Source organism: Anomaloglossus baeobatrachus, chromosome 5 (genome assembly GCF_048569485.1).
Source record: "Anomaloglossus baeobatrachus isolate aAnoBae1 chromosome 5, aAnoBae1.hap1, whole genome shotgun sequence".
Classification (NCBI taxonomy): domain Eukaryota; kingdom Metazoa; phylum Chordata; class Amphibia; order Anura; family Aromobatidae; genus Anomaloglossus; species Anomaloglossus baeobatrachus.
The window spans coordinates 7,832,208-7,855,519 of NC_134357.1; the positions used below are offsets into that span (position 1 = coordinate 7,832,208).

Here is a 23,312-nt window from a genome sequence, read left to right on the forward strand (position 1 = left end):
CTCAAGATCAGTAATGTGTGTACACAGTGACTGCACCATCAGAATAGTGAGTGCAGCTCTGGAGTATAATACAGGAGGTAACTCAGGATCAGTAATGTATGTACACAGTGACTGCACCATCAGAATAGTGAGTGCAGCTCTGGAGTATAATACAGGAGGTAACTCAGGATCAGTAATGTATGTACACAGTGACTGCACCATCAGAATAGTGAGTGCTGCTCTGGAGTATAATACAGGAGGTAACTCAGGATCAGTAATGTAATGTATGTACACAGTGACTGCACCATCAGAATAGTGAGTGCAGCTCTGGAGGATAATACAGGAGGTAACTCAGGATCAGTAATGTATGTACACAGTGACTGCACCATCAGAATAGTGAGTACAGCTCTGGAGTATAATACAGGATGGAACTCAGGATCAGTAATGTAATGTATGTACACAGTGACTGCACCATCAGAATAGTGAGTACAGCTCTGGAGTATAATACAGGAGGTAACTCAGGATCAGTAATGTATGTACACAGTGACTGCACCATCAGAATAGTGAGTGCAGCTCTGGAGTATAATACAGGAGGTAACTCAGGATCAGTAATGTATGTACACAGTGACTGCACCAGCAGAATAGTGAGTGCAGCTCTGGAGTATAATACCGGAGGTGACTCAGGATCAGTAATGTAATGTATGTACACAGTGACTGCACCAGCAGAATAGTGAGTGCAGCTCTGGAGTATAATACCGGAGGTAACTCAGGATCAGTAATGTATGTACACAGTGACTGCACCAGCAGAATAGTGAGTGCAGCTCTGGAGGATAATACAGGAGGTAACTCAGGATCAGTAATGTAATGTATGTACACAGTGACTGCACCAGCAGAATAGTGAGTGCAGCTCTGGAGGATAATATAGGAGGTAACTCAGGATCAGTAATGTAATGTATGTACACAGTGACTGCACCAGCAGAATAGTGAGTGCAGCTCTGGAGGATAATACAGGAGGTAACTCAGGATCAGTAATGTAATGTATGTACACAGTGACTGCACCAGCAGAATAGTGAGTGCAGCTCTGGAGGATAATATAGGAGGTAACTCAGGATCAGTAATGTAATGTATGTACACAGTGACTACACCAGCAGAATAGTGAGTGCAGCTCTGGAGTATAATACAGGAGGTAACTCAGGATCAGTAATGTATGTACACAGTGACTGCACCAGCAGAATAGTGAGTGCAGCTCTGGAGTATAATACAGGAGGTAACTCAGGATCAGTAATGTAATGTATGTACACAGTGACTGCACCAGCAGAATAGTGAGTGCAGCTCTGGAGGATAATATAGGAGGTAACTCAGGATCAGTAATGTAATGTATGTACACAGTGACTACACCAGCAGAATAGTGAGTGCAGCTCTGGAGTATAATACAGGAGGTAACTCAGGATCAGTAATGTATGTACACAGTGACTGCACCAGCAGAATAGTGAGTGCAGCTCTGGAGTATAATACAGGAGGTAACTCCGGATCAGTAATGTAATGTATATACACAGTGACTGCAGCAGCAGAATAGTGAGTGCAGCTCTGGAGGATAATATAGGAGGTAACTCAGGATCAGTAATGTAATGTATGTACACAGTGACTACACCAGCAGAATAGTGAGTGCAGCTCTGGAGTATAATTTCTGGGTTAGTACATTATTAGATATTTGCTTTATATTATTCTGGGTTTTGACGGTTTCTGCTTTTCTTGCAGCTTGAGGGGAGGATTGAAGAACTCAGCCGAGACGTCAAATCAGCGAAAGATCGTCTGATAACACAAGATGCTTCTTCTAAAAACACCATCCAGCAGCTGCACAAGGAGATGTGTGTGAGGACGGAGCAGGTATCCGGCTTATGTGTAAATGTCATAGTATCATAGTTTCATAGTTTTTAAGGTTGAAGGGAGACTCTAAGTCCATCTAGTTCACCCCGTAGCCTAACATGTTGATCCAGAGGAAGGCAAAAAAAACCCAATGTGGCAAATAAGCTCCAATGGGGAAAAAACTTCCTTCCTTCGTCCACATCCGGCAATCAGACTAGTTCCCTGGATCAATACCCTGTCATAAAATCTAATATACATAACTGGTAATATTATATTTATCAGGAAATGCGTCCAGGCTCTGCTTAATGTTACTTGTGAATCCCTCATTACAACATCATGCGGCAGAGAGCTCCATAGTCTCACTGCTCGTACAGTAAAGAATCCTCGTCTGTGATTATGATTAAACCTTCTTTCCTCGAGACGTAGCGGATGCCCCCGTGTTCCAGTCGCAGGCCTAGGTGTAGAGAGATCTTTGGAAAGGTCTCTGTACTGTCCCCTCATATATTTATACATTGTGATTAGATCCCCCCTAAGCCTTCGTTTTTCCAAACTAAATAACCCCTTAGTTTAATAACCTGTCTTGGTATTGCAGCCCCCCCATTCCTCTAATAAGCTAGGTCGCTCTTCTATCTACCTGTAAGATTATGCTATTTATAACCTTCTATACTTTTGCTATCAATAAAAGCCTCCATTCCTCTCTTACATTCATTCAGTGAGTGGCCATCACCCCCTCCTCAGGAAGAGAGTTCCAGAGCCTCACTGCTCTTACCGTGAAGAACCCTCTTCTATGCTTATGTAGGAATATTCTTTCCTCCAATCGAAGAGAATGCCCCCTTGTTCTTGTCACAGTCCTTGGTACAAACAGATGATGGGAGAGATCTCTATATGGCCCTCTGATATATTTGTACATGTTTATTAGGTCTCCCCTAAGTCGTCTCTTTTCTAGAGTTAGGGTATGTGCGCACTAGGCGTTTTTTTCACGCTGCGTTTTTATGTGCGTTTTTGTCTAAAAAACGCACCCGCGGCTAAAAAAACGCGGCAAAAACGCATGCGTTTTTTGCCGCGATTTGGTGCGTTTTTTGCTGCGTTTTTGCTCACTGCGTTTTTAATCAGTGCACAATGCCATTAAAGATTGTTGATGAAAAAAAAAAAAAAAAGGTCTGATGTCATTTCCTTCTTCAAAATGTTCATTGTATGCAGGAGAGCAGACAGCTGCAGAACTAGTGTATGCAGGAGAGCAGACAGCAGCTGCAGAACTACAAGTCTCAGCATCCTCCATTCACTAGTGTATGGAGGAGAGCAGACAGCAGCTGCAGAACTACAAGTCTCAGCATCCTCCATTCACTAGTGTATGCAGGAGAGCAGACAGCAGCTGCAGAACTACAAGTCTCAGCATCCTCCATTCACTAGTGTATGCAGGAGAGCAGACAGCAGCTGCAGAACTACAAGTCTCAGCATCCTCCATTCACTAGTGTATGGAGGAGAGCAGACAGCAGCTGCAGAACTACAAGTCTCAGCATCCTCCATTCACTAGTGTATGCAGGAGAGCAGACAGCAGCTGCAGAACTACAAGTCTCAGCATCCTCCATCCAGGACTGTATGCAGTTTTTTGCCCAAAAAGAAAAAAAAAATGACGTGGACTTCGCCATATTTTTGTATGCTAGCCGGGTACAGCAGGCAGGTACGGGCTGCCCCCAACCCCCAGCTGCCTATTTGTACCCGGCTGGGAACCAAAAATATAGAGAAGCCCTTTTTTTTTAATTATTTCATGAAATAATTAAAAAAAAAAATGACGTGGGCTTCGCCTAATTTTTGAGTCCAGCCGGGTACAACTAGGCAGCTGGGGATTGGAATCCACAGTGCAGGGTGCCCATGCTTTCTGGGCACCCCCACTGCGAATTGCAGTCCGCAGCCACCCCAGAAAATGGCGCTTTCATAGAAGCGCCATCTTCTGGCGCTGTATCCAACTCTTCCAGCTGCCCTGAAGCCGGGTGGCTAGCTAGGTAATAATGGGGTTAGGGCTAGCTGTATAGCTGGCCCTAAGCCCGAAATTCATGGTGTCACGCCAATATTAGACATGGCCACCATGAATTTCTAGTAATGATAAAAAAAAAACACAACACAGAGAAAAATATTTTTATTAGAAATAAAACACAACACAATTAGTGACTCCCTCTTTATTGAAATAAACCCCCCTCCGCAGTAATCCTGGGTCAGGGTCCCGCGCCGTCCAATCAGGATCCAATATCATCTGATCGGTTTGCTGGAAGGCAAAGCGATCTGATGATGTGTCAGGATCAAGTGCCTGAATCACATCACACATCGGCTGATTGCATAAAAGCCGATTATACAATCAGCAGATGCATCAGTAGAAAAAAAAATAATAATACTCACTTATGTGCTGTGCTGATTACCGGCAGCTCCTGGAGCGATCGATTGGACAGGAGTCTGATCCTATACGATCGCTGCCGGAGCTGCCGGTAATCAGCTGATGAAGTCCCCTGACGGCAGGATCAGCTGATAGCCGGCCGGGCGCGAAAAAGCCGGCGACACCGCGATCAGCTGATGCGTCAGGTGACTGCATCAGGTGATCCACCGCCAGGTCCTGCAAGCAAGGTCCTGCCCCGGGGAGACTGCACACAGCCAGAGCGGCGGGACCGGGAGGAGCTGGGAGCGGGCATGGCACCGGGACCCTGCGGACAGGTGAGTATATGACATTTTTTTTTTTCTACTGTTCACTTTGGTTTTCGCCGCTGCCTCCACCTCCCGCCCAGACATGGCGCCGCACGGAGCTGACATGGCACCGGGCGGGCTGTGGACGCAGCGGTGACGGTACCGGGAGGATTCATGCTTCTGTGTTTACCAACAGAAGGAATCCTCTTCCTGTACACGTCACTGTAGTACCCACCCCTTGCGTTTATAGCTGCGTTTTTAGTCATAGAAACGCGGCTATATGCGTTATTCATTGCGTTTTTAACATCTCATTGAATTCAATGAGTGAAAAACGCAGTGGAAAACGCAGAAATAATTGACATGCTGCGTTTTTGTGGTCACCACAAAAACGCAGCTAAAAAAAAACGCTGTGTGCGGACAGCACTTCTGAAAACCCATTGACATTGCTGGGGAAGCAATGTCACTGCGTTTTCAGCACAAAAACGCGGTAAAAAACGCCGCTAAAAACGCGGCAAAAACGCCTAGTGCGCACATAGCCTAAATAGACCTAATTTTGATAACCTTTCCGTGTATTGTAATGCACCCACTCCATTTATTATTTTAGCAGCCCGCCTCTGAACCCTTTCAAGTTCAGTAATGTCTTTCTTCAGCACTGGCGCCCAAAACTGCACACAATACTCCAAGTGTGGTCTGACGAGTGATTTGTCCACAGCGATGTTCCCAGTGTATGGCGGTATTATACATTCTAGATTTGTGGTTGGGTGCAGGTATCCGGCTTATCTGTAAATGTTGTGTCTGCAGCGATGTTCCCAGTGTATGGCGGTATTATTCATTCTAGATTTGTGGTTGGGTGCAGGTATCCGGCTTATCTGTAAATGTTGTGTCCACAGCGATGTTCCCAGTGTATGGCGGTATTATACATGGCAGACGTGTGGTTGGTGCAGTTTCCCAGCTCGTCGGATCTGCTGTGAATGTGGATACATTGTTGCAGGTTAATCTGTGGCTTGTGTCAGTGATTGTTCTCCTGTGCCGGCTCCGATGTGTCTCATGATTGCGGGTTTTTACCTTGCACCCCTGAGCCGCACACGTGTTTCCCGTTCTCAGCCTCTAGATATACAGAATGGATGGTGATGATGATGATGATGTTCCTGTAATTCCCCCCCATGTCCGGTCGGCTCCTTCCCTTCAGTTTATAACTGGTGGTATTTAAAGGGCCAGTGCAAACAGCCAGCAGCAGAGGCTTGTCCTGTGTTACAGCGCCCCCTAGTGGTGGAGCGGATCATTGGCCTCCTCAGATAACGTGTCTCCATATTTTCCTCTCCAGGCCAGTAAGAAATGTGAGGAGGCGCGACAAGAGAAGGAGGCGATGGTGATGAAGTACGTGAGGGGCGAGAAAGAGTCTCTGGATCTCCGGAAAGAGAAGGAGGTTCTGGAGCGGAAACTGCGGGAGGCCAACAAAGAGCTGGAGAGGAGCAGCGGCCGCATCAAGATCCTCACTCAGGAGAAAGGGCGCCTGCACCAGCTGCACGAGGCCAAGGTATACAGCGCCCACATTACGGGCGCCCGGCAGTGACCACCCATCAGTCGCTCTGCCTGCCCCCGTCACTCCGGAAAAGGAGAGGATTGTAATTATCGGCTGTAGCTGGGGGTTCATTATCCCCAGGGATGAGACATAGACGATGACCTTTACTGTCGCCCCTCGCTTCTCCCGGTCCCCATCGTCCGCTGACCAGGTGGGAAGGCTGCACCGCTCCCCGACCTCCTGACAGATGTCCTCTGATTACCTCTAATCCAGGAGAACGAGACGAGTCGTCAGAGCCGCGACATCGAGAAGCTGAAGGAAGAGGTGAACTCGTACGCCATCAAAGGAAAGTGGGCCAATAACAAGCTGAAGACCGAGCTGGACTCGCACAAGGTCAGTGCCGCATGTGGAGCGTGCACGTAGTGGGAGCAGAGCGTGCACGAGCGCCGCCGGGGAGTGGGGCTGCACCCAGAGGCTTCCTGACACTGTGCACACCGGCCTCCGCCTGCAGTTATGGGGGTATTAGGTCTCAGGTATATGGGGGCTGCACACAGAGGCTTCCTGAGCACTGTGCACACCGGCCTCCGCCTGCAGTTATGGGGGTATTAGGTCTCAGGTATATGGGGGCTGCATACAGAGGCTTCCTGACACTGTGCACACCGGCCTCCGCCTGCAGTTATGGGGGTATTAGGTCTCAGGTATATGGGGGCTGCACACAGAGGCTTCCTGACACTGTGCACACCGGCCTCCGCCTGCAGTTATGGGGGTATTAGGTCTCAGGTATATGGGGGCTGCACACAGAGGCTTCCTGAGCACTGTGCACACCGGCCTCCGCCTGCAGTTATAGGGGGTATTAGGTCTCAGGTATATGGGGGCTGCACACAGAGGCTTCCTGAGCACTGTGCACACCGGCCTCCGCCTGCAGTTATGGGGGTATTAGGTCTCAGGTATATGGGGGCTGCATACAGAGGCTTCCTGACACTGTGCACACCGGCCTCCGCCTGCAGTTATGGGGGTATTAGGTCTCAGGTATATGGGGGCTGCACACAGAGGCTTCCTGACACTGTGCACACCGGCCTCCGCCTGCTGTTATGGGGGGTATTAGGTCTCAGGTATACCGGGGCTGCACCCAGAGGCTTCCTGAGCACTGTGCACACCGGCCTCCGCCTGCAGTTATGGGGGTATTAGGTCTCATGTATACGGGGGCTGCACACAGAGGCTTCATGAGCACTGTGCACACCGGCCTCCGCCTGCAGTTATGGGGGTATAAGGGCTCCAGTATACGGAGTTGGTCCGCAGAGCTGGCATCAGAGATATGTCCGTACAGAGCCTTTAATGGCCGCTCCTTCTCTCGATCTCTTCCATGCCGTGCAGGACGCTGGAGAAAATCACGACTGGTTACAGATCCGCCATAATAAACGTGTCATTTCTGTCTTGTTTTTTTAATCATCAGGAAACCAAAGACAAACTGCGAGATACGACAGCCAAACTGAACCAAGCCAAGGAGGAGTCCGAGCAGATCCGCAGGAACTGCCAGGAGATGATAAAGACCTATCAGGTATGGACCTCCCCGGTGTGCACCGTGCCGCCTGTGTATATATGCCCAGGGTGCACTGTGCCGCCTGTGTATATGATATGCTCGGGGTGCACCGTGCCGTCTGTGTATATATGCCCAGGGTGCACTGTGCCGCCTGTGTATATGATATGCTCGGGGTGCACCGTGCCGCCTGTGTATATATGCCCAGGGTGCACTGTGCCGCCTGTGTATATGATATGCTCGGGGTGCACCATGCCGCCTGTGTATATATGCCCAGGGTGCACTGTGCCGCCTGTGTATATGATATGCTCGGGGTGCACCGTGCCGCCTGTGTATATATGCCCAGGGTGCACCGTGCCGCCTGTGTATATATGCCCGGTGTGCACCGTGCCGCCTGTGTATATATGCCCGGTGTGCACCGTGCCGCCTGTGTATATATGCCCGGTGTGCACCGTGCCGCCTGTGTATATATGCCCGGTGTGCACCGTGCCGCCTGTGTATATATGCCCGGGGTGCACCGTGCCGCCTGTGTATATATGCCCGGGGTGCACCGTGCCGCCTGTGTATATATGCATGCCCGGGGTGCACCGTGCCGCCTGTGTATATATGCCCGGTGTGCACCGTGCCGCCTGTGTATATATGCTCGGGGTGCACAGTGTCGCCTGTGTATATATGCCCGGGGTGCACCGTGCCGCCTGTGTATATATGCCCGGGGTGCACCGTGCCGCCTGTGTATATATGCCCGGGGTGCACCGTGCCGCCTGTGTATATATGCCCGGGGTGCACCGTGCCGCCTGTGTATATATGCCCGGGGTGCACCGTGCCGCCTGTGTATATATGCCCGGTGTGCACCGTGCCGCCTGTGTATATATGCCCGGTGTGCACCGTGCCGCCTGTGTATATGATATGCTCGGGGTGCACCGTGTCGCCTGTGTATATGATATGCTCGGGGTGCACCGTGTCGCTTGTGTATATGATATGCTCGGGGTGCACCGTGCCGCCTCTATATGATATGCCCGGGGTGCACAATGCCGCCTGTGTATATATGCTCGGGGTGCACCGTGTCGCCTGTGTATATATGCCCGATCTGCACAGTGTCGCCTGTATATATATGCCCGGGGTGCACCGTGCCGCCTGTGTATATGATATGCCCGGTGTGCACCGTGCCGCCTGTGTATATGATATGCCCGGTGTGCACCGTGTCGCCTGTGTATATGATATGCCCGGGGTGCACAGTGTCGCCTGTGTATATGATATGCTCGGGGTGCACCGTGTCACTTGTGTATATGATATGCTCGGGGTGCACCGTGCCGCCTCTATATGATATGCCCGGGGTGCACAGTGCCGCCTGTGTATATATGCTCGGGGTGCACCGTGTCGCCTGTGTATATATGCCCGGGGTGCACCGTGTCGCCTGTGTATATGATATGCTCGGGGTGCACCGTGCCGCCTCTATATGATATGCCCGGGGTGCACAGTGCCGCCTGTGTATATATGCTCGGGGTGCACCGTGTCGCCTGTGTATATATGCCCGGTGTGCACAGTGTCGCCTGTGTATATATGCCCGGGGTGCACCGTGTCGCCTGTGTATATATGCCCGGGGTGCACAGTGCTGCCTGTGTATATATGCCCGGTGTGCACCGTGTCGCCTGTGTATATATGCCCGGGGTGCACAGTGCCGCCTGTGTATATGATATGCCCGGGGTGCACAGTGCCGCCTGTGTATATGATATGCCCGGGGTGCACAGTGCCGCCTGTGTATATGATATGCCCTGGGTGCACAGTGCCGCCTGTGTATATGATATGCCCGGGGTGCACAGTGCCGCCTGTGTATATGATATGCCCGGGGTGCACAGTGCCGCCTGTGTATATGATATGCCCGGGGTGCACAGTGCCGCCTGTGTATATGATATGCCCGGGGTGCACAGTGCCGCCTGTGTATATGATATGCCCGGGGTGCACAGTGCCGCCTGTGTGTGATATCACATAATATGGAGCCACTTGTCTTCGTCTTTCTTTCTTAGGAGTCTGAAGAGATAAAGTCCAATGAACTCGATGCTAAACTTCGCGTCACCAAAGTGGAGCTGGAGAAACAAATGCAGGAAAAATCCGACAATCTGGAGGTAAAAAGACTCAAACTTCGATTCACGATTTTTCTTTTTTCTTTGTGGTTTTGCTTGCTGTCAGTGAATGGAAAACATTGGTTTCACTCCGAGCCCGACATCCCGTCCACAGCGGCTGACCCGGGGGCAGGACTGGTCACCAGCCGTCACTGACACACTGTAACAAACCCTCGTATGTCTGCGTCAGCCGGACGTGATCGGACCGAGTGTGTCACCACTTATCGACGACGAGCGGAGATCTACATTCACCTTATACGTCAGCAGTTGTGACACTACAACTCCCAGCATGCACTGACAGCCCTTGTGCGCTCTGATTACCTTCTGTCTGACGTTATTTTGTCTTTTACATTACATGATCCTAAGGTTCATCAGGCCAAAATGAAGGAGCTGGACGACCTGAAGCGAACGTTCACGGAGGGCATGGACGAGCTCCGGACCCTGCGAACCAAGGTACGAGCGCTGGAGGCTCTGAGGGTGCGCTGGAGGCTTCTGAGAGTGCGCCGGAGCTGGAGGCTTCTGAGAGTGCGCTGGAGCTGGAGGCTTCTGAGAGTGCGCCGGAGCTGGAGGCTTCTGAGAGTGCGCCGGAGCTGGAGGCTTCTGAGAGTGCGCCGGAGCTGGAGGCTTCTGAGAGTGCGCCGGAGCTGGAGGCTTCTGAGAGTGCGCCGGGGCTGGAGGCTTCTGAGAGTGCGCCGGAGCTGGAGGCTTCTGAGAGTGCGCCGGGGCTGGAGGCTTCTGAGAGTGCGCCGGGGCTGGAGGCTTCTGAGAGTGCGCCGGGGCTGGAGGCTTCTGAGAGTGCGCGGAGCTGGAGGCTTCTGAGAGTGCGCGGAGCTGGAGGCTTCTGAGAGTGTGGAGCTGGAGGCTTCTGAGAGTGTGGAGCTGGAGGCTTCTGAGAGTGTGGAGCTGGAGGCTTCTGAGAGTGCGCCGGGGCTGGAGGCTTCTGAGAGTGCGCCGGGGCTGGAGGCTTCTGAGAGTGCGCCGGGGCTGGAGGCTTCTGAGAGTGCGCCGGGGCTGGAGGCTTCTGAGAGTGCGCCGGGGCTGGAGGCTTCTGAGAGTGCGCCGGGGCTGGAGGCTTCTGAGAGTGCGCCGGGGCTGGAGGCTTCTGAGAGTGCGCCGGGGCTGGAGGCTTCTGAGAGTGCGCCGGGGCTGGAGGCTTCTGAGAGTGCGCCGGGGCTGGAGGCTTCTGAGAGTGCGCCGGGGCTGGAGGCTTCTGAGAGTGCGCCGGGGCTGGAGGCTTCTGAGAGTGCGCCGGAGCTGGAGGCTTCTGAGAGTGCGCCGGGGCTGGAGGCTTCTGAGAGTGCGCCGGGGCTGGAGGCTTCTGAGAGTGCGCCGGAGCTGGAGGCTTCTGAGAGTGCGCCGGGGCTGGAGGCTTCTGAGAGTGCGCCGGGGCTGGAGGCTTCTGAGAGTGCGCCGGGGCTGGAGGCTTCTGAGAGTGCGCCGGGGCTGGAGGCTTCTGAGAGTGCGCCGGAGCTGGAGGCTTCTGAGAGTGCGCCGGGGCTGGAGGCTTCTGAGAGTGCGCCGGAGCTGGAGGCTTCTGAGAGTGCGCCGGAGCTGGAGGCTTCTGAGAGTGCGCCGGAGCTGGAGGCTTCTGAGAGTGCGGAGCATTAGATGCTGGATGAAAAGAGTTTCCTGATAGATGCTGGGGCTGAATGTTGGGTGTGGTGGCGTGGATGTGCTGGAGGGCGCTAATGCTGAATGTGGCGGCGTGGACGCACTGCAGGGGGCAAGTGTTGGATACAGCGGCATTGATGCATTGCGGGCGGTTGGTTTTGGACGTGGCGGTGTGGATGAGCTGTGGGCGGTTGGTGTTGGATGCAGTGGCGTGGACGCGCTGTGGACGGTTGGCGTTTGATGCGGCGGCGTGGACGAGCTGCGGGCGGTTGGTGTTGGACGTGGCGGCGTGGACGCGCTGCGGGCGGTTGGTGTTGGACGTGGCGGCGTGGACGCGCTGCAGGCGGTTGGTGTTGGACGCGGCGGCGTGGCTGTCTCCGGACATCGCTCCTCATCGCGTCTGTCGCACAGGTGAAATGTCTGGAGGCCGAGCGGCTGAGGACAGAGGAAGAATTGTCCAAATACAAAGAGCTGATAAACCGGCAGAAGACGGAGATCCAGACCCTGCTGGAGAAGGTGAAGGTGGTGGAGGAGCAGGAGCAGCGGCACCACAGGTACCAGCACTCCCTGCTGCCCTCTGCAGGCTGAGGGAGCACATGATGGGGCACTTCATATACAGGATTGTGTTTGCACAATGTTTTTCGCTCTCTAGAGACCTGCACGAGATTCAGAGCCTGCGGGATGAAGCCGGGGGCCTGAACTCGCTCATCTCTGACCTGCAGCGGGACATCGAGGGCAGCCGGACGCGCGAGGCCGAGCTGCTGGGCTTTACCGAGAAGCTGACCAGTAAGAACGCCCAGATCCAGTCCGAGAACAACGCCCTGCAGGCCCAGCTGGACAAGCTGCTGTGCAGTGACAGCGAGCTGCGCGGCCACCTGGAGGAGCTCCGGCACCGCAGCACCGAGCTGGTAGGAGACCATGCCCCTGTGCCGCAACCCCCTGAAGACCAGATTGGGTGTTGCTGTTGCACTCTTGTCATGAGGCTCCCCCTGCTGTTGCGCGCTTGTCATGGGGCTCCCGCTGCTGTTGCGCGCTTGTCATGGGGCTCCCGCTGCTGTTGCACGCTTGTCATGGGGCTCCCCCTGCTGTTGCGCGCTTGTTGTGGGGCTCCCCCTGCTGTTGCGCGCTTGTCGTGGGGCTCCCCCTGATGTTGCGCGCTTGTCGTGGGGCTCCCCCTGATGTTGCGCGCTTGTCGTGGGGCTCCCCCTGCTGTTGCGCGCTTGTCGTGGGGCTCCCCCTGCTGTTGCGCGCTTGTCGTGGGGCTCCCCCTGCTGTTGCGCGCTTGTCGTGGGGCTCCCCCTGCTGTTGCGCGCTTGTCGTGGGGCTCCCCCTGCTGTTGCGCGCTTGTCGTGGGGCTCCCCCTGCTGTTGCGCGCTTGTCGTGGGGCTCCCCCTGCTGTTGCGCGCTTGTCGTGGGGCTCCCCCTGCTGTTGCGCGCTTGTCGTGGGGCTTCCCCTGCTGTTGCGCGCTTGTCGTGGGGCTTCCCCTGCTGTTGCGCGCTTGTCGTGGGGCTTCCCCTGCTGTTGCGCGCTTGTCGTGGGGCTTCCCCTGCTGTTGCGCGCTTGTCGTGGGGCTTCCCCTGCTGTTGCGCGCTTGTCGTGGGGCTCCCTTTGCTGTTGCGCGCTTGTCGTGGGGCTCCCTTTGCTGTTGCGCGCTTGTCGTGGGGCTCCCTTTGCTGTTGCGCGCTTGTCGTGGGGCTCCCTTTGCTGTTGCGCGCTTGTCGTGGGGCTCCCTTTGCTGTTGCGCGCTTGTCGTGGGGCTCCCTTTGCTGTTGCGCGCTTGTCGTGGGGCTCCCTTTGCTGTTGCGCGCTTGTCGTGGGGCTCCCCCTGCTGTTGCGCGCTTGTCGTGGGGCTCCCCCTGCTGTTGCACGCTTGTCGTGGGGCTCCCCCCTGCTGTTGCGCGCTTGTCATGGGGCTCTTGTCAGTGCAGATATAACACAGGAGACATTTTTGTAAACGTTTCAACTAAAGAGTCGTCCATTTGCTCGCGCTCATCAGGTTTTGCGCTCATCAGGTTTTGCGCTCATCAGGTTGCTCGCGCTCATCATGTTTTGCGCTCGCTTACAGGAGCAGGCGCTGTCTGTGGAGCAGACTCTGAGGAAGCAGGAGAGGCAGGCGCTGCAGACGGAGGTGGACGGTCAGCGGCAGCTCGTGGCCTCACTGAACACTCGGATAGAGGAGCTGAACGATGACGTGGTCACCCAGAAGAGGAAGCACGCCGTCAATCTGAAGGATCTCTCCAAGCAGCTGCAGCAAGGTGAGAGGCTCGGCCTCCAGTAGATCTATGGCCGGAGGCTGCGCACCGTGTCACACCAGGCGGCCTCCTGTAGATCTCTGTGTGTGTGTGTGTGTGTGTATATATATTTTATATATATATACAGTTAGGTCCAGAAATCTTTGGCCAGTGACACAATTTTGGCGAGTTGGGCTCTGCATGCCACCACATTGGATTTGAAATGAAACCTCTACAACAGAATTAAAGTGCAGATTGTAACGTTTAATTTGAAGGTTTGAACAAAAATATCTGATAGAAATTGTAGGAATTGTCACATTTCTTTACAAACACTCCACATTTTAGGAGGTCAAAAGTAATTGGACAAATAAACCAAACCCAAACAAAATATTTTTATTTTCAATATTTTGTTGCGAATCCTTTGGAGGCAATCACTGCCTTAAGTCTGGAACCCATGGACATCACCAAACGCTGGGTTTCCTCCTTCTTAATGCTTTGCCAGGCCTTTACAGCCGCAGCCTTCAGGTCTTGCTTGTTTGTGGGTCGTTCCGTCTTAAGTCTGGATTTGAGCAAGTGAAATGCATGCTCAATTGGGTTAAGATCTGGTGATTGACTTGGCCATTGCAGAATGTTCCACTTTTTTGCACTCATGAACTCCTGGGTAGCTTTGGCTGTATGCTTGGGGTCATTGTCCATCTGTACTATGAAGCGCCGTCCGATCAACTTTGCGGCATTTGGCTGAATCTGGGCTGAAAGTATATCCCGGTACACTTCAGAATTCATCCGGCTACTCTTGTCTGCTGTTATGTCATCAATAAACACAAGTGACCCAGTGCCATTGAAAGCCATGCATGCCCATGCCATCACGTTGCCTCCACCATGCTTTACAGAGGGTGTGGTGTGCCTTGGATCATGTGCCGTTCCCTTTCTTCTCCACACTTTTTTCTTCCCATCATTCTGGTACAGGTTGATCTTGGTCTCATCTGTCCATAGAATACTTTTCCAGAACCGAGCTGGCTATATATATCTATCTATATACATAGATATATATTATGGTGTGTGTGTGTGTGTGTGTATATATTTTATATATATATATATATATATATATATATATATATATATATATATATATATATATATATATAATATATAATTGCCTTAGTCTGTCTGTCTGTCTGTCTGTCTCTGTCTGTCTGTCTTGCTCCAAAATTGTGTCCTTACGGTGACAAGCGTCTGATTGGCCGCTGCCTCGGCCTGGCCCCGTTCCCCCCACGGATTGGTAGCTTGCCTCTGCCTGGCCCCGCCCCCCCGCACGGATTGGCCGCTTGCCTCGGCCCTCCGCACGCATCGCCAGACATAACTTTGCGCTGCTGGGATCGTGACGGAGCCGGTGTACGCTGGTAACCATTATACACATCGGGTAACTAAGGTCCCTTAGTTACCCGATGTGTATCATAGTTACCAGCGTACACCGGCTCCCGGTACACATGTGCAGGGAGCCGGCATTATACTCCTCTCCCCCCAGGACTACTCCTCCTATTATAGTCCTCCTATTATACTCCTCTCTGAGTATAATAGGAGAACTATTATAGCATGGGGGATGGAGCACGATGGGGTGCACAGCATGGGGGATGGAGCACGATGGGGGGTGCGCAGCATGGGGGAATGTAGCACGATGGGCAGTGCGCAGCATGGGGGATGGAGCACGATGGGGAGTGCACAGCATGGGGGATGGAGCACGATGGGGGTGCGCAGCATGGGGGATGGAGCATGATGGGGGGTGCGCAGCATAGGGGATGGAGCACGATGGGGTGCACAGCATGGGGGATGTAGCACGATGGGCAGTGCGCAGCATGGGGGATGGAGCACGATGGGGTGCACAGCATGGGGGATGTAGCACGATGGGCAGTGCGCAGCATGGGGGATGGAGCACGATGGGGTGCGCAGCATGGGGGATGTAGCACTATGCGGGGTGCGCAGCATGGGGGATGGAGCATGATGGGGGATGGAGCATGATGGGGGGTGCGCAGCATGGGGGATGGAGCATGATGGGGAGTGCGCAGCATGGGGGATGGAGCACGATGGGGAGTGTGCAGCATGGGGGATGGAGCACGATGGGGGGTGCGCAGCATGGGGGATGGAGCACGATGGGGAGTGCGCAGCATGGGGGATGGAGCACGATGGGGGGTGCGCAGCATGGGGTATGGAGCACGATGGGGGGTGCGCAGCATGGGGGATGGAGCACGATGGGGGGTGAGCAGCATAGGGGATGGAGCACGATGGGGGGTGAGCAGCATAGGGGATGGAGCACGATGGGGGGTGCGCAGCATGGGGGATGGAGCACGATGGGGGGTGCGCAGCATGGGGGATGGAGCACGATGGGGAGAGCGCAGCATGGGGGATGGAGCACGATGGGGGGTGAGCAGCATAGGGGATGGAGCACGATGGGGGGTGCGCAGCATGGGGGATGGAGCACGATGGGGAGTGCGCAGCATGAGGGATGGAGCACGATGGGGGGTGCACACCTCCCCCCACTGCACAACACCACACACACACTCTGGGAACCACAAACACCGCCCTACACAGACACCCAACACACAAACAGCGCGGCACACACAAATATACGCACATGCCGCACAACACACACATTGCACAAAACATAGCTCCCACCAAAACTCACACACACCCCACACCCACACAAACCGCGCAACACACACAGCGCTCCACAAACAATGCAACACACACAACGCAACACACAAACAACACCGCTCTCACCCCCCGCCACACCCAGACAACACCCAGAACACGTACAGCCCCTACACAAACACTTGGTAACTACACACAACATCTCTATATATATATATATATAACAAAACTCATACATTAACGACACAATACGTAAATTCTAGAATACCCGATGCGTAGAATCGGGCCACCTTCTAGTATGTATGTATATATATATGTATATATATGTATATATATATATATATATATATATATATATATATATATATATATATATATATATATATATATATATATATATATATATATATATATATATATATATATATATATATATATATATATATGTATATGTATATATATATATGTGTATATATATATATATATATATATATATATATATATACATACATATAGATATAGATATAGATAATATATATAGTACACACATATTATATATATGGATTATAAGACGCACCCCAAATTTAGACATAAAAAAAGATAAAAAAAAGAAAAATGGCGTCCGTCTTATACTCCAGTGTTCTCTGCGGGCGGCAGCCGGGTGCCTGTGTGCGGGCGGCAGCCGGGTGCCTGTGTGCGGGCGGCAGCCGGGTGCCTGTGTGCCGACTGCCACTGCACGCAAGCACAGGTACCCGGCTACTGACCCCACACAGCACCCGGCTGCCACCGCACGCAAGCACAGGTACCTGGCCGCTTGCATGCAGCCACAGGCACCCGGCCGCCCGATCGCCTCAGACAGGACCCCCCCTAGGTACCGCTATATAAGACGCACCCCCCATTTTCCTCCCAAATTTTGGATTTGAATTGGGAGGAAAAGTGCGTCTTATAAAGCGAAAAATATGGTATATATATATATATATATATATATATATATATATATATATATATATATATATATATATATATATATATATATATATATATATATATATATATATATATATATATATATATATATACATATTATTATATAATTAGACAAAGTTACATTACATGGTACAAAAATAAGCCTTCCCGTGTCTGCGCTGATAGAATAGTTTTGCTGTTTGGCGGTGAGTATGGCAGTGGTTGATGTTTTTGCTGTTTGGCGGTGAGTATGGCAGTGGTTGATGTTTTTGCTGTTTGGCGGTGAGTATGGCAGTGGTTGATGTTTTTGCTGTTTGGCGGTGAGTATGGCAGTGGTTGATGTTTTTGCTGTTTGGCGGTGAGTATGGCAGTGGTTGATGATTTTGCTGTTTGGCGGTGAGTATGGCAGTGGTTGATGTTTTTGCTGTTTGGCGGTGAGTATGACAGTGGTTGATGTTTTTGCTGTTTGGCGGTGAGTATGGCAGTGGTTGATGTTTTTGCTGTTTGGCGGTGAGTATGGCAGTGGTTGATGTTTTTGCTGTTTGGCGGTGAGTATGGCAGTGGTTGATGTTTTTGCTGTTTGGCGGTGAGTATGGCAGTGGTTGATGTGTTTGCTGTTTGGCGGTGAGTATGACAGTGGTTGATGTTTTTGCTGTTTGGCGGTGAGTATGGCAGTGGTTGATGTTTTTGCTGTTTGGAGGTGAGTATGGCAGTGGTTGATGTTTTTGCTGTTTGGCGGTGAGTATGGCAGTGGTTGATGTTTTTGCTGTTTGGCGGTGAGTATGGCAGTGGTTGATGTTTTTGCTGTTTGGCGGTGAGTATGGCACTGGTTGATGTGTTTGCTGTTTGGCGGTGAGTATGGCAGTGGTTGATGTTTTTGCTGTTTGGCGGTGAGTATGGCAGTGGTTGATGTTTTTGCTGTTTGGCGGTGAGTATGGCAGTGGTTGATGTGTTTGCTGTTTGGCGGTGAGTATGGCAGTGGTTGATGTTTTTGCTGTTTGGCGGTGAGTATGGCAGTGGTTGATGTTTTTGTTGTTTGGCGGTGAGTATGGCAGTGGTTGATGTTTTTGCTGTTTGGCGGTGAGTATGGCACTGGTTGATGTGTTTGCTGTTTGGCGGTGAGTATGGCACTGGTTGATGTTTTTGCTGTTTGGCGGTGAGTATGGCACTGGTTGATGTTTTTGCTGTTTGGCGGTGAGTATGGCACTGGTTGATGTTTTCTTCGGCGCTCCATTGGGAGACCCAGACGATTGGGTGTATAGCACTGCCTCCAGAGGCCACACAAAGCAATTACACTAAAAAGTGTAAGGCCCCTCCCCTTCTGGCTATACACCCCCAGTGGGATCACTGGCTCACCAGTTTTCTGCTTTGTGCGAAGGAGGTCAGACATCCACGCATAAGCTCCACTGTTTAGTCAGCAGTAGCTGCTGGCTATATCGGATGGAAGAAAAGAGGGCCCATACTAGGGCCCCCAGCATGCTCCCTTCTTACCCCACTTGCGGTTTGTAAGGTTGAGGTACCTATTGCTGGTACGGAGGCTGGAGCCCACATGCTGTTTTCCTTCCCCATCCCCCTGAGGGGCTCTGAGGAAGTGGGATCTTTCCGGCCCCCAAGCCCTGAGGCCGGGCTCCATCCACAGACCCATAGAACCTGCTGGATGTGGAGCGGGAGTGCCGTTCAGGGACAAGGCCCTGCAACTTTCAGGTACTCTGTGTCCCCGTATGGCAGGCCACGCACACTCCAGGCTTGCTGGGTGTGCTAGTGCGCCGGGGACTGTAGCGCTGTGCGCTGGGCTTATAGTCCCTGCAGATTACTGGGGGACTTTACGTGTGGGGACCGCCGCGCCGACCGCCCCTGGAGCGGCGGCGCAGCTGCGACTTGTAGTGCGCCGGGGACGCGCCGACCGCGCTTTTACGGCGGCGGCGCTTCTAACTTTAGTCCCCGGCTTTTGCGGCCTAGCGCCGCTTCGTTCCCGCCCCCACCCTGTCACTCAGGGACAGGGAGAGACGCTGTTCTATAGCAGCGCCGAGGGCTGGAGACTTATTTGCATTCTCCAGCCCCCTTTACTAGACACAGTGGGCGCCGGGTTCCCGCTCTTGTCTCGGGCACGCCCTCGGCCCGCCCCTCTCCTCTGGACGCCGGCAGCCATTCCGGCACGCAGAGCGGGAAAACGGAGACACTGAGCTACCAGTAGGATTCCGGCGCCACACACCCGCTTTTGTGCGGGCGGTAAGCGGCAACTAAAGTGCTGACCCACTAATGCCGAAGTGTCCTGTTGTACTTTTGTACGGTCGCTATTCAGGATGCAGACCTAGAAACAGCAGCAAAAGATCAGGGGTGCTAAAGCACAGACTCTATATGCTGCTTGTCTTGCATGTGCTGCAGTGTCATGTGTCCTTTATGCTTGTATGCTTTACATTGCACTGTAAGGGCTATTCTTGGCTGTCTACCCGCCTAGATGGCTAGACAGTGGCAGCAAACAGCAATGGTGCTAAGGCACAAGCTTTCAATGCTGCTTGGATTGCATGTACTGCAGAGTTTATTTTCATGCTTGTACATTCACTGCATGTCGCTATTCTTGGCTAATGCTCCTTGATGACTAGACAACAGCAGCAGAAAAGCAAGGGTGCTAAGGCACAAGCTTTCAATGCTGCTCGGATTGCATGTGCTGCAGTGGTTATTTTCATGCTTGTATGCTATACATTCACTGTATGTCGCTTTTCCTGGCTAATGCTCCTGAATAACTAGACAACGGCAGCAGAAAAGCAAAGGTGCCAAGGCACAGGCTTTCTATGCTCCTTGTACTGCATGTGCTGAAGTGTTTATTGTACTTCATGCTTGTATGCTATACATTGCACTGTACGGTCGCTATTCTTGGCTAATGCTCCTAGATGGCTAGACAGCAACAGCAAAAAAAAAAAAAAAAAACCATGGGTGCCAAGGCACAGGATTTCTTGCTGCTTGTACTGCATGCGACTGTTCCAGGACCCCCAGTGTGTGTAATTACTCAACGGGGTCTCTGCTACAGGTGGCCAAAAGAACCACCTGTGATCCCTGTCCAGGGACAGGGACGGAGTTGCAGTTTCCGCTGATATATTGTCTGTGGCTATGACTAACATCTTACAGACTTGCAGTCCAGACAGACCTTGGGCAATGTTGATTCAATGCCCCTGGCCACCCTGATTTCGAAACAAATCATGGCTCCAGGAGGGTCCCATGCATCCCAGGGTGCAGGCTCTGACACGGACGACAGTCCCAGACGGCCTAAGCGAGCTCCCTAAGAACGGCCCTCGACTTCATCACAGTACTCTCTGTATGATGAGGCAGCCGTAGCTGTTCAGGACTCTGATCCTGAGACCGCTCTCAATCCGGATACACCGGATGGTGACGCCATAGTGAATAATCTTATAGCGTCCATCAATGGAAGGTTGGGTATTTCTCCCTCAACTCCTCCAGTGGAGGGGTCAGCTTCACAGCAGAAGAAATCCCTATTTCGGTATCTCAAGCGTATATTGAGTACTTTTCTGGTCACTCTGACTCCAGAGAAGCAGTCCAGGAACACCACGCTTATCCCGATAAGCGTTTCTCCAACCGTATTGAAGATACGCGTTGTCTCTTCCCCCCTGACGTGCTCAAGCGCTCCAAGGGTGGATCCCCCAATCTCCAGGCTTGCGGCTAGATCTATAGTTGCAGTGGAAGATGGGACTTCACTTAAAGATGCCATTGACAGACAGACAGCCCTATCGGCGGGTCGGTTGCCCCGGCATTCGCAGCCATAGAGGCACTCCAAGCTATTTCAGCTAGTATTGCGCAGAGGGACGCGGTCATATGTACATCTTGGCCGCAGTAGCGTCCTTCACCTCGCAATGTCGGCATTGCGACTCAAGCTGTTTATGCTGTCCTGGACTCTACGAGCCGTACGTCAGTGGCGTCCGCCAACTCAGTGTTGTTACGCTCCTAGTGTTAAGGAATTGGAGTAGATGCTGCTTCCACAAAAGTGCTTAACCAGATTGCCTTTATCTGGTGACAGACTGTTTCGTGAGCGGTTGGATTAAATCATTCAACTGTCCAAGGGTACGGATTCTTCCTTACCCCAGCTATCAAACAAGACCCATCAGGAGAAGGGACAGTTGAGGTTTCGGTCCTTCCCAGGCTCGGGCACGTCCCAATTGCCCTCGTCCAACAGGACTCAAAAGGCTCAGAGGGGCGCAGGTTCCTGGCGGGCTCAATCACGCCCGGAGAAGGCAGCCGGAGGAACCGCTACCAAGGCGGTTTCCTCATGACTTTCAGCCCTCTCTCTCCGCGTCCGCGGTCGGTGGCAGACTCCCCCGCTTTAGCGACATTTAACTGCCACAGGTCAATGGCCGGTGGGTGAGAGACAGTTTGTCGCAAAAACTTCCTCACCGGCCGAGCCGAGGCTCTTCTGCAGGCAGTAGGAGTCGTAATCCCGGTTCCTCCTCAGGAACAAGAGACACTTTTTACTCCGATCTGGTCGGGGTGACAAAATAGGACGACTCCTTCCGTTCCGTTCTGGGCCTTAAACTGCTCAACAAGCACGTGAAAACCAGGCGGTTCCGGATGGAATCCCTCCGCTCCGTCATTGCCTCAATGTCTCAAGGAGATTTCCTAGCATCAATAGACATCAGGATGCTTATCTCCACGTGCCGATTGCTCCAGAGCACCGGCGTTTGCTACGATTCGTTATTGAAGACGAGCATCTTCGGTTCGTAGCCCTACCCTTCGGTCTGGCGACAGCCCCACGGGTTTTCACCAAGTTCATGGCAGCAGTGGGACCACTCCCGCACTCTCAGGGTCACCCTGTGATCCCTTACTTAGACCATCTACTTGTCAAGGCACTCTTTTAAGAGGCATGCCAACACAGCCTGAACGTGGCGCTGGAGACTTCCCAGAGTTTCGGGTGGGTCCTCAACTTGTCAAAGTTAAACCCAATCGCTGGCATATCTTAGCTTGGGGTTTCACACTCCCTCAGCGATGGTGAAGCTTCCACTGGACAAACAGCGGTCACTACAGACGGGGGTGCAGTCTCTCCTTCAAGGAGACACCTCATCCAGAGGCAGTCCCTTTCACGCAGTTTCATCTGCGTCCACTTCAATAGAACATTCTTCGCTAATGGGAGGGGAAGTCGATGTCCCTACACAGGAACGTCCCCCTTTCTCAGACGATCAAGGACTCTCTTCAGAGGAGTCCACTCTTCAGATCAATTGTCTGGAGCTCTGGGCAGTGCATATGGCCCTGCAAGACTTCCTGCAGTGGCTGGAAGGCAAACAGATCCGAATTCAGTCGGACAATCCACAGCGGTGGCATACATCAACCACCAAGGCGGACTACGCAGTCGGCGAGCCTCCCAGGAAGTCCGCCGGATTCTGCTAGGGGTGGAAGACAGAGCATACACCATATCCGCAGTTCACATCCCGGGCGTAGAAAACTGGGAAGCAGACTTCCTCAGTCACCAGGGCGTGGACGCAGGAGAATGGTCTCTGCACCCGGACGGGTTTCACGAATCGGCACAACAGCAAGGTCCCGGTTTTCATGACGATCAAAGAGCTCTGGCGACAGGCATCTCACGGTCGGTCAACCGTGGGCACTCCCAGACCGGCCAGACTTACTGTCCCAAGGGCCGTTTTTCCATCTGAATTCTACGGCCCTGAACCTACTGTGTGGCCATTGCGTCCTAGATCCTAGTGTCCTCAGGATTATCCCACGGGGTCGTTGCCACCATGAGACAGGCTATGAAGCCCACGTCTGCTAAGATCTACCACGGAAGTGGAAGATTTTCTTTTACTGGTGCTCTGTACAAGGAGTGTCCCCCTGGCCATTGGCATTGCCTACTTTTCTTTCCTCCCTGCAATCTGGGTTGGAAAAGGGCTTGTCGCTCGGCTCCCTTAAAGGGCAAGTCTCGGCGCTATTGGTGTTTTTTTCAGAAGCGTCTAGCACGACGTCCGCAGGTGCGCACGTTTCTGCAGGGGGTTTGGTCATATCGTCCCCCCGTACGAGCGGCCGTTAGATCCATGGGATCTGAACAGGGTACTAGTTGCTCTCCAGAAGCCGCCTTTCGAGTCTCTGACGGATGTTTCACTCTCTCGACTATCACGGAAAGTGGCCTTTCTGGTAGCGGTCACGTCTCTTCGGAGAGTGTCTG

At 52.7% G+C, this 23,312-nt stretch overlaps 1 protein-coding gene across 1 annotated transcript in view; it reads left to right on the forward strand.

Annotated features, from left to right (window-relative positions):
* Nucleotides 1–23,312, forward strand: part of CCDC186 (coiled-coil domain containing 186) — a gene marked incomplete at its 5' end in the record, with an annotated part of 58,966 nt that overhangs the window by 18,710 nt on the left and 16,944 nt on the right. The window contains 9 exons of the mRNA XM_075348126.1: nt 1,738–1,866; nt 5,843–6,055; nt 6,314–6,433; nt 7,494–7,598; nt 9,602–9,700; nt 10,064–10,150; nt 11,720–11,862; nt 11,961–12,216; nt 13,375–13,564. Of these exons, the coding sequence (XP_075204241.1) occupies nt 1,738–1,866; nt 5,843–6,055; nt 6,314–6,433; nt 7,494–7,598; nt 9,602–9,700; nt 10,064–10,150; nt 11,720–11,862; nt 11,961–12,216; nt 13,375–13,564 (1,342 nt within the window). The remainder of the gene's footprint in view (nt 1–1,737; nt 1,867–5,842; nt 6,056–6,313; nt 6,434–7,493; nt 7,599–9,601; nt 9,701–10,063; nt 10,151–11,719; nt 11,863–11,960; nt 12,217–13,374; nt 13,565–23,312) is intronic.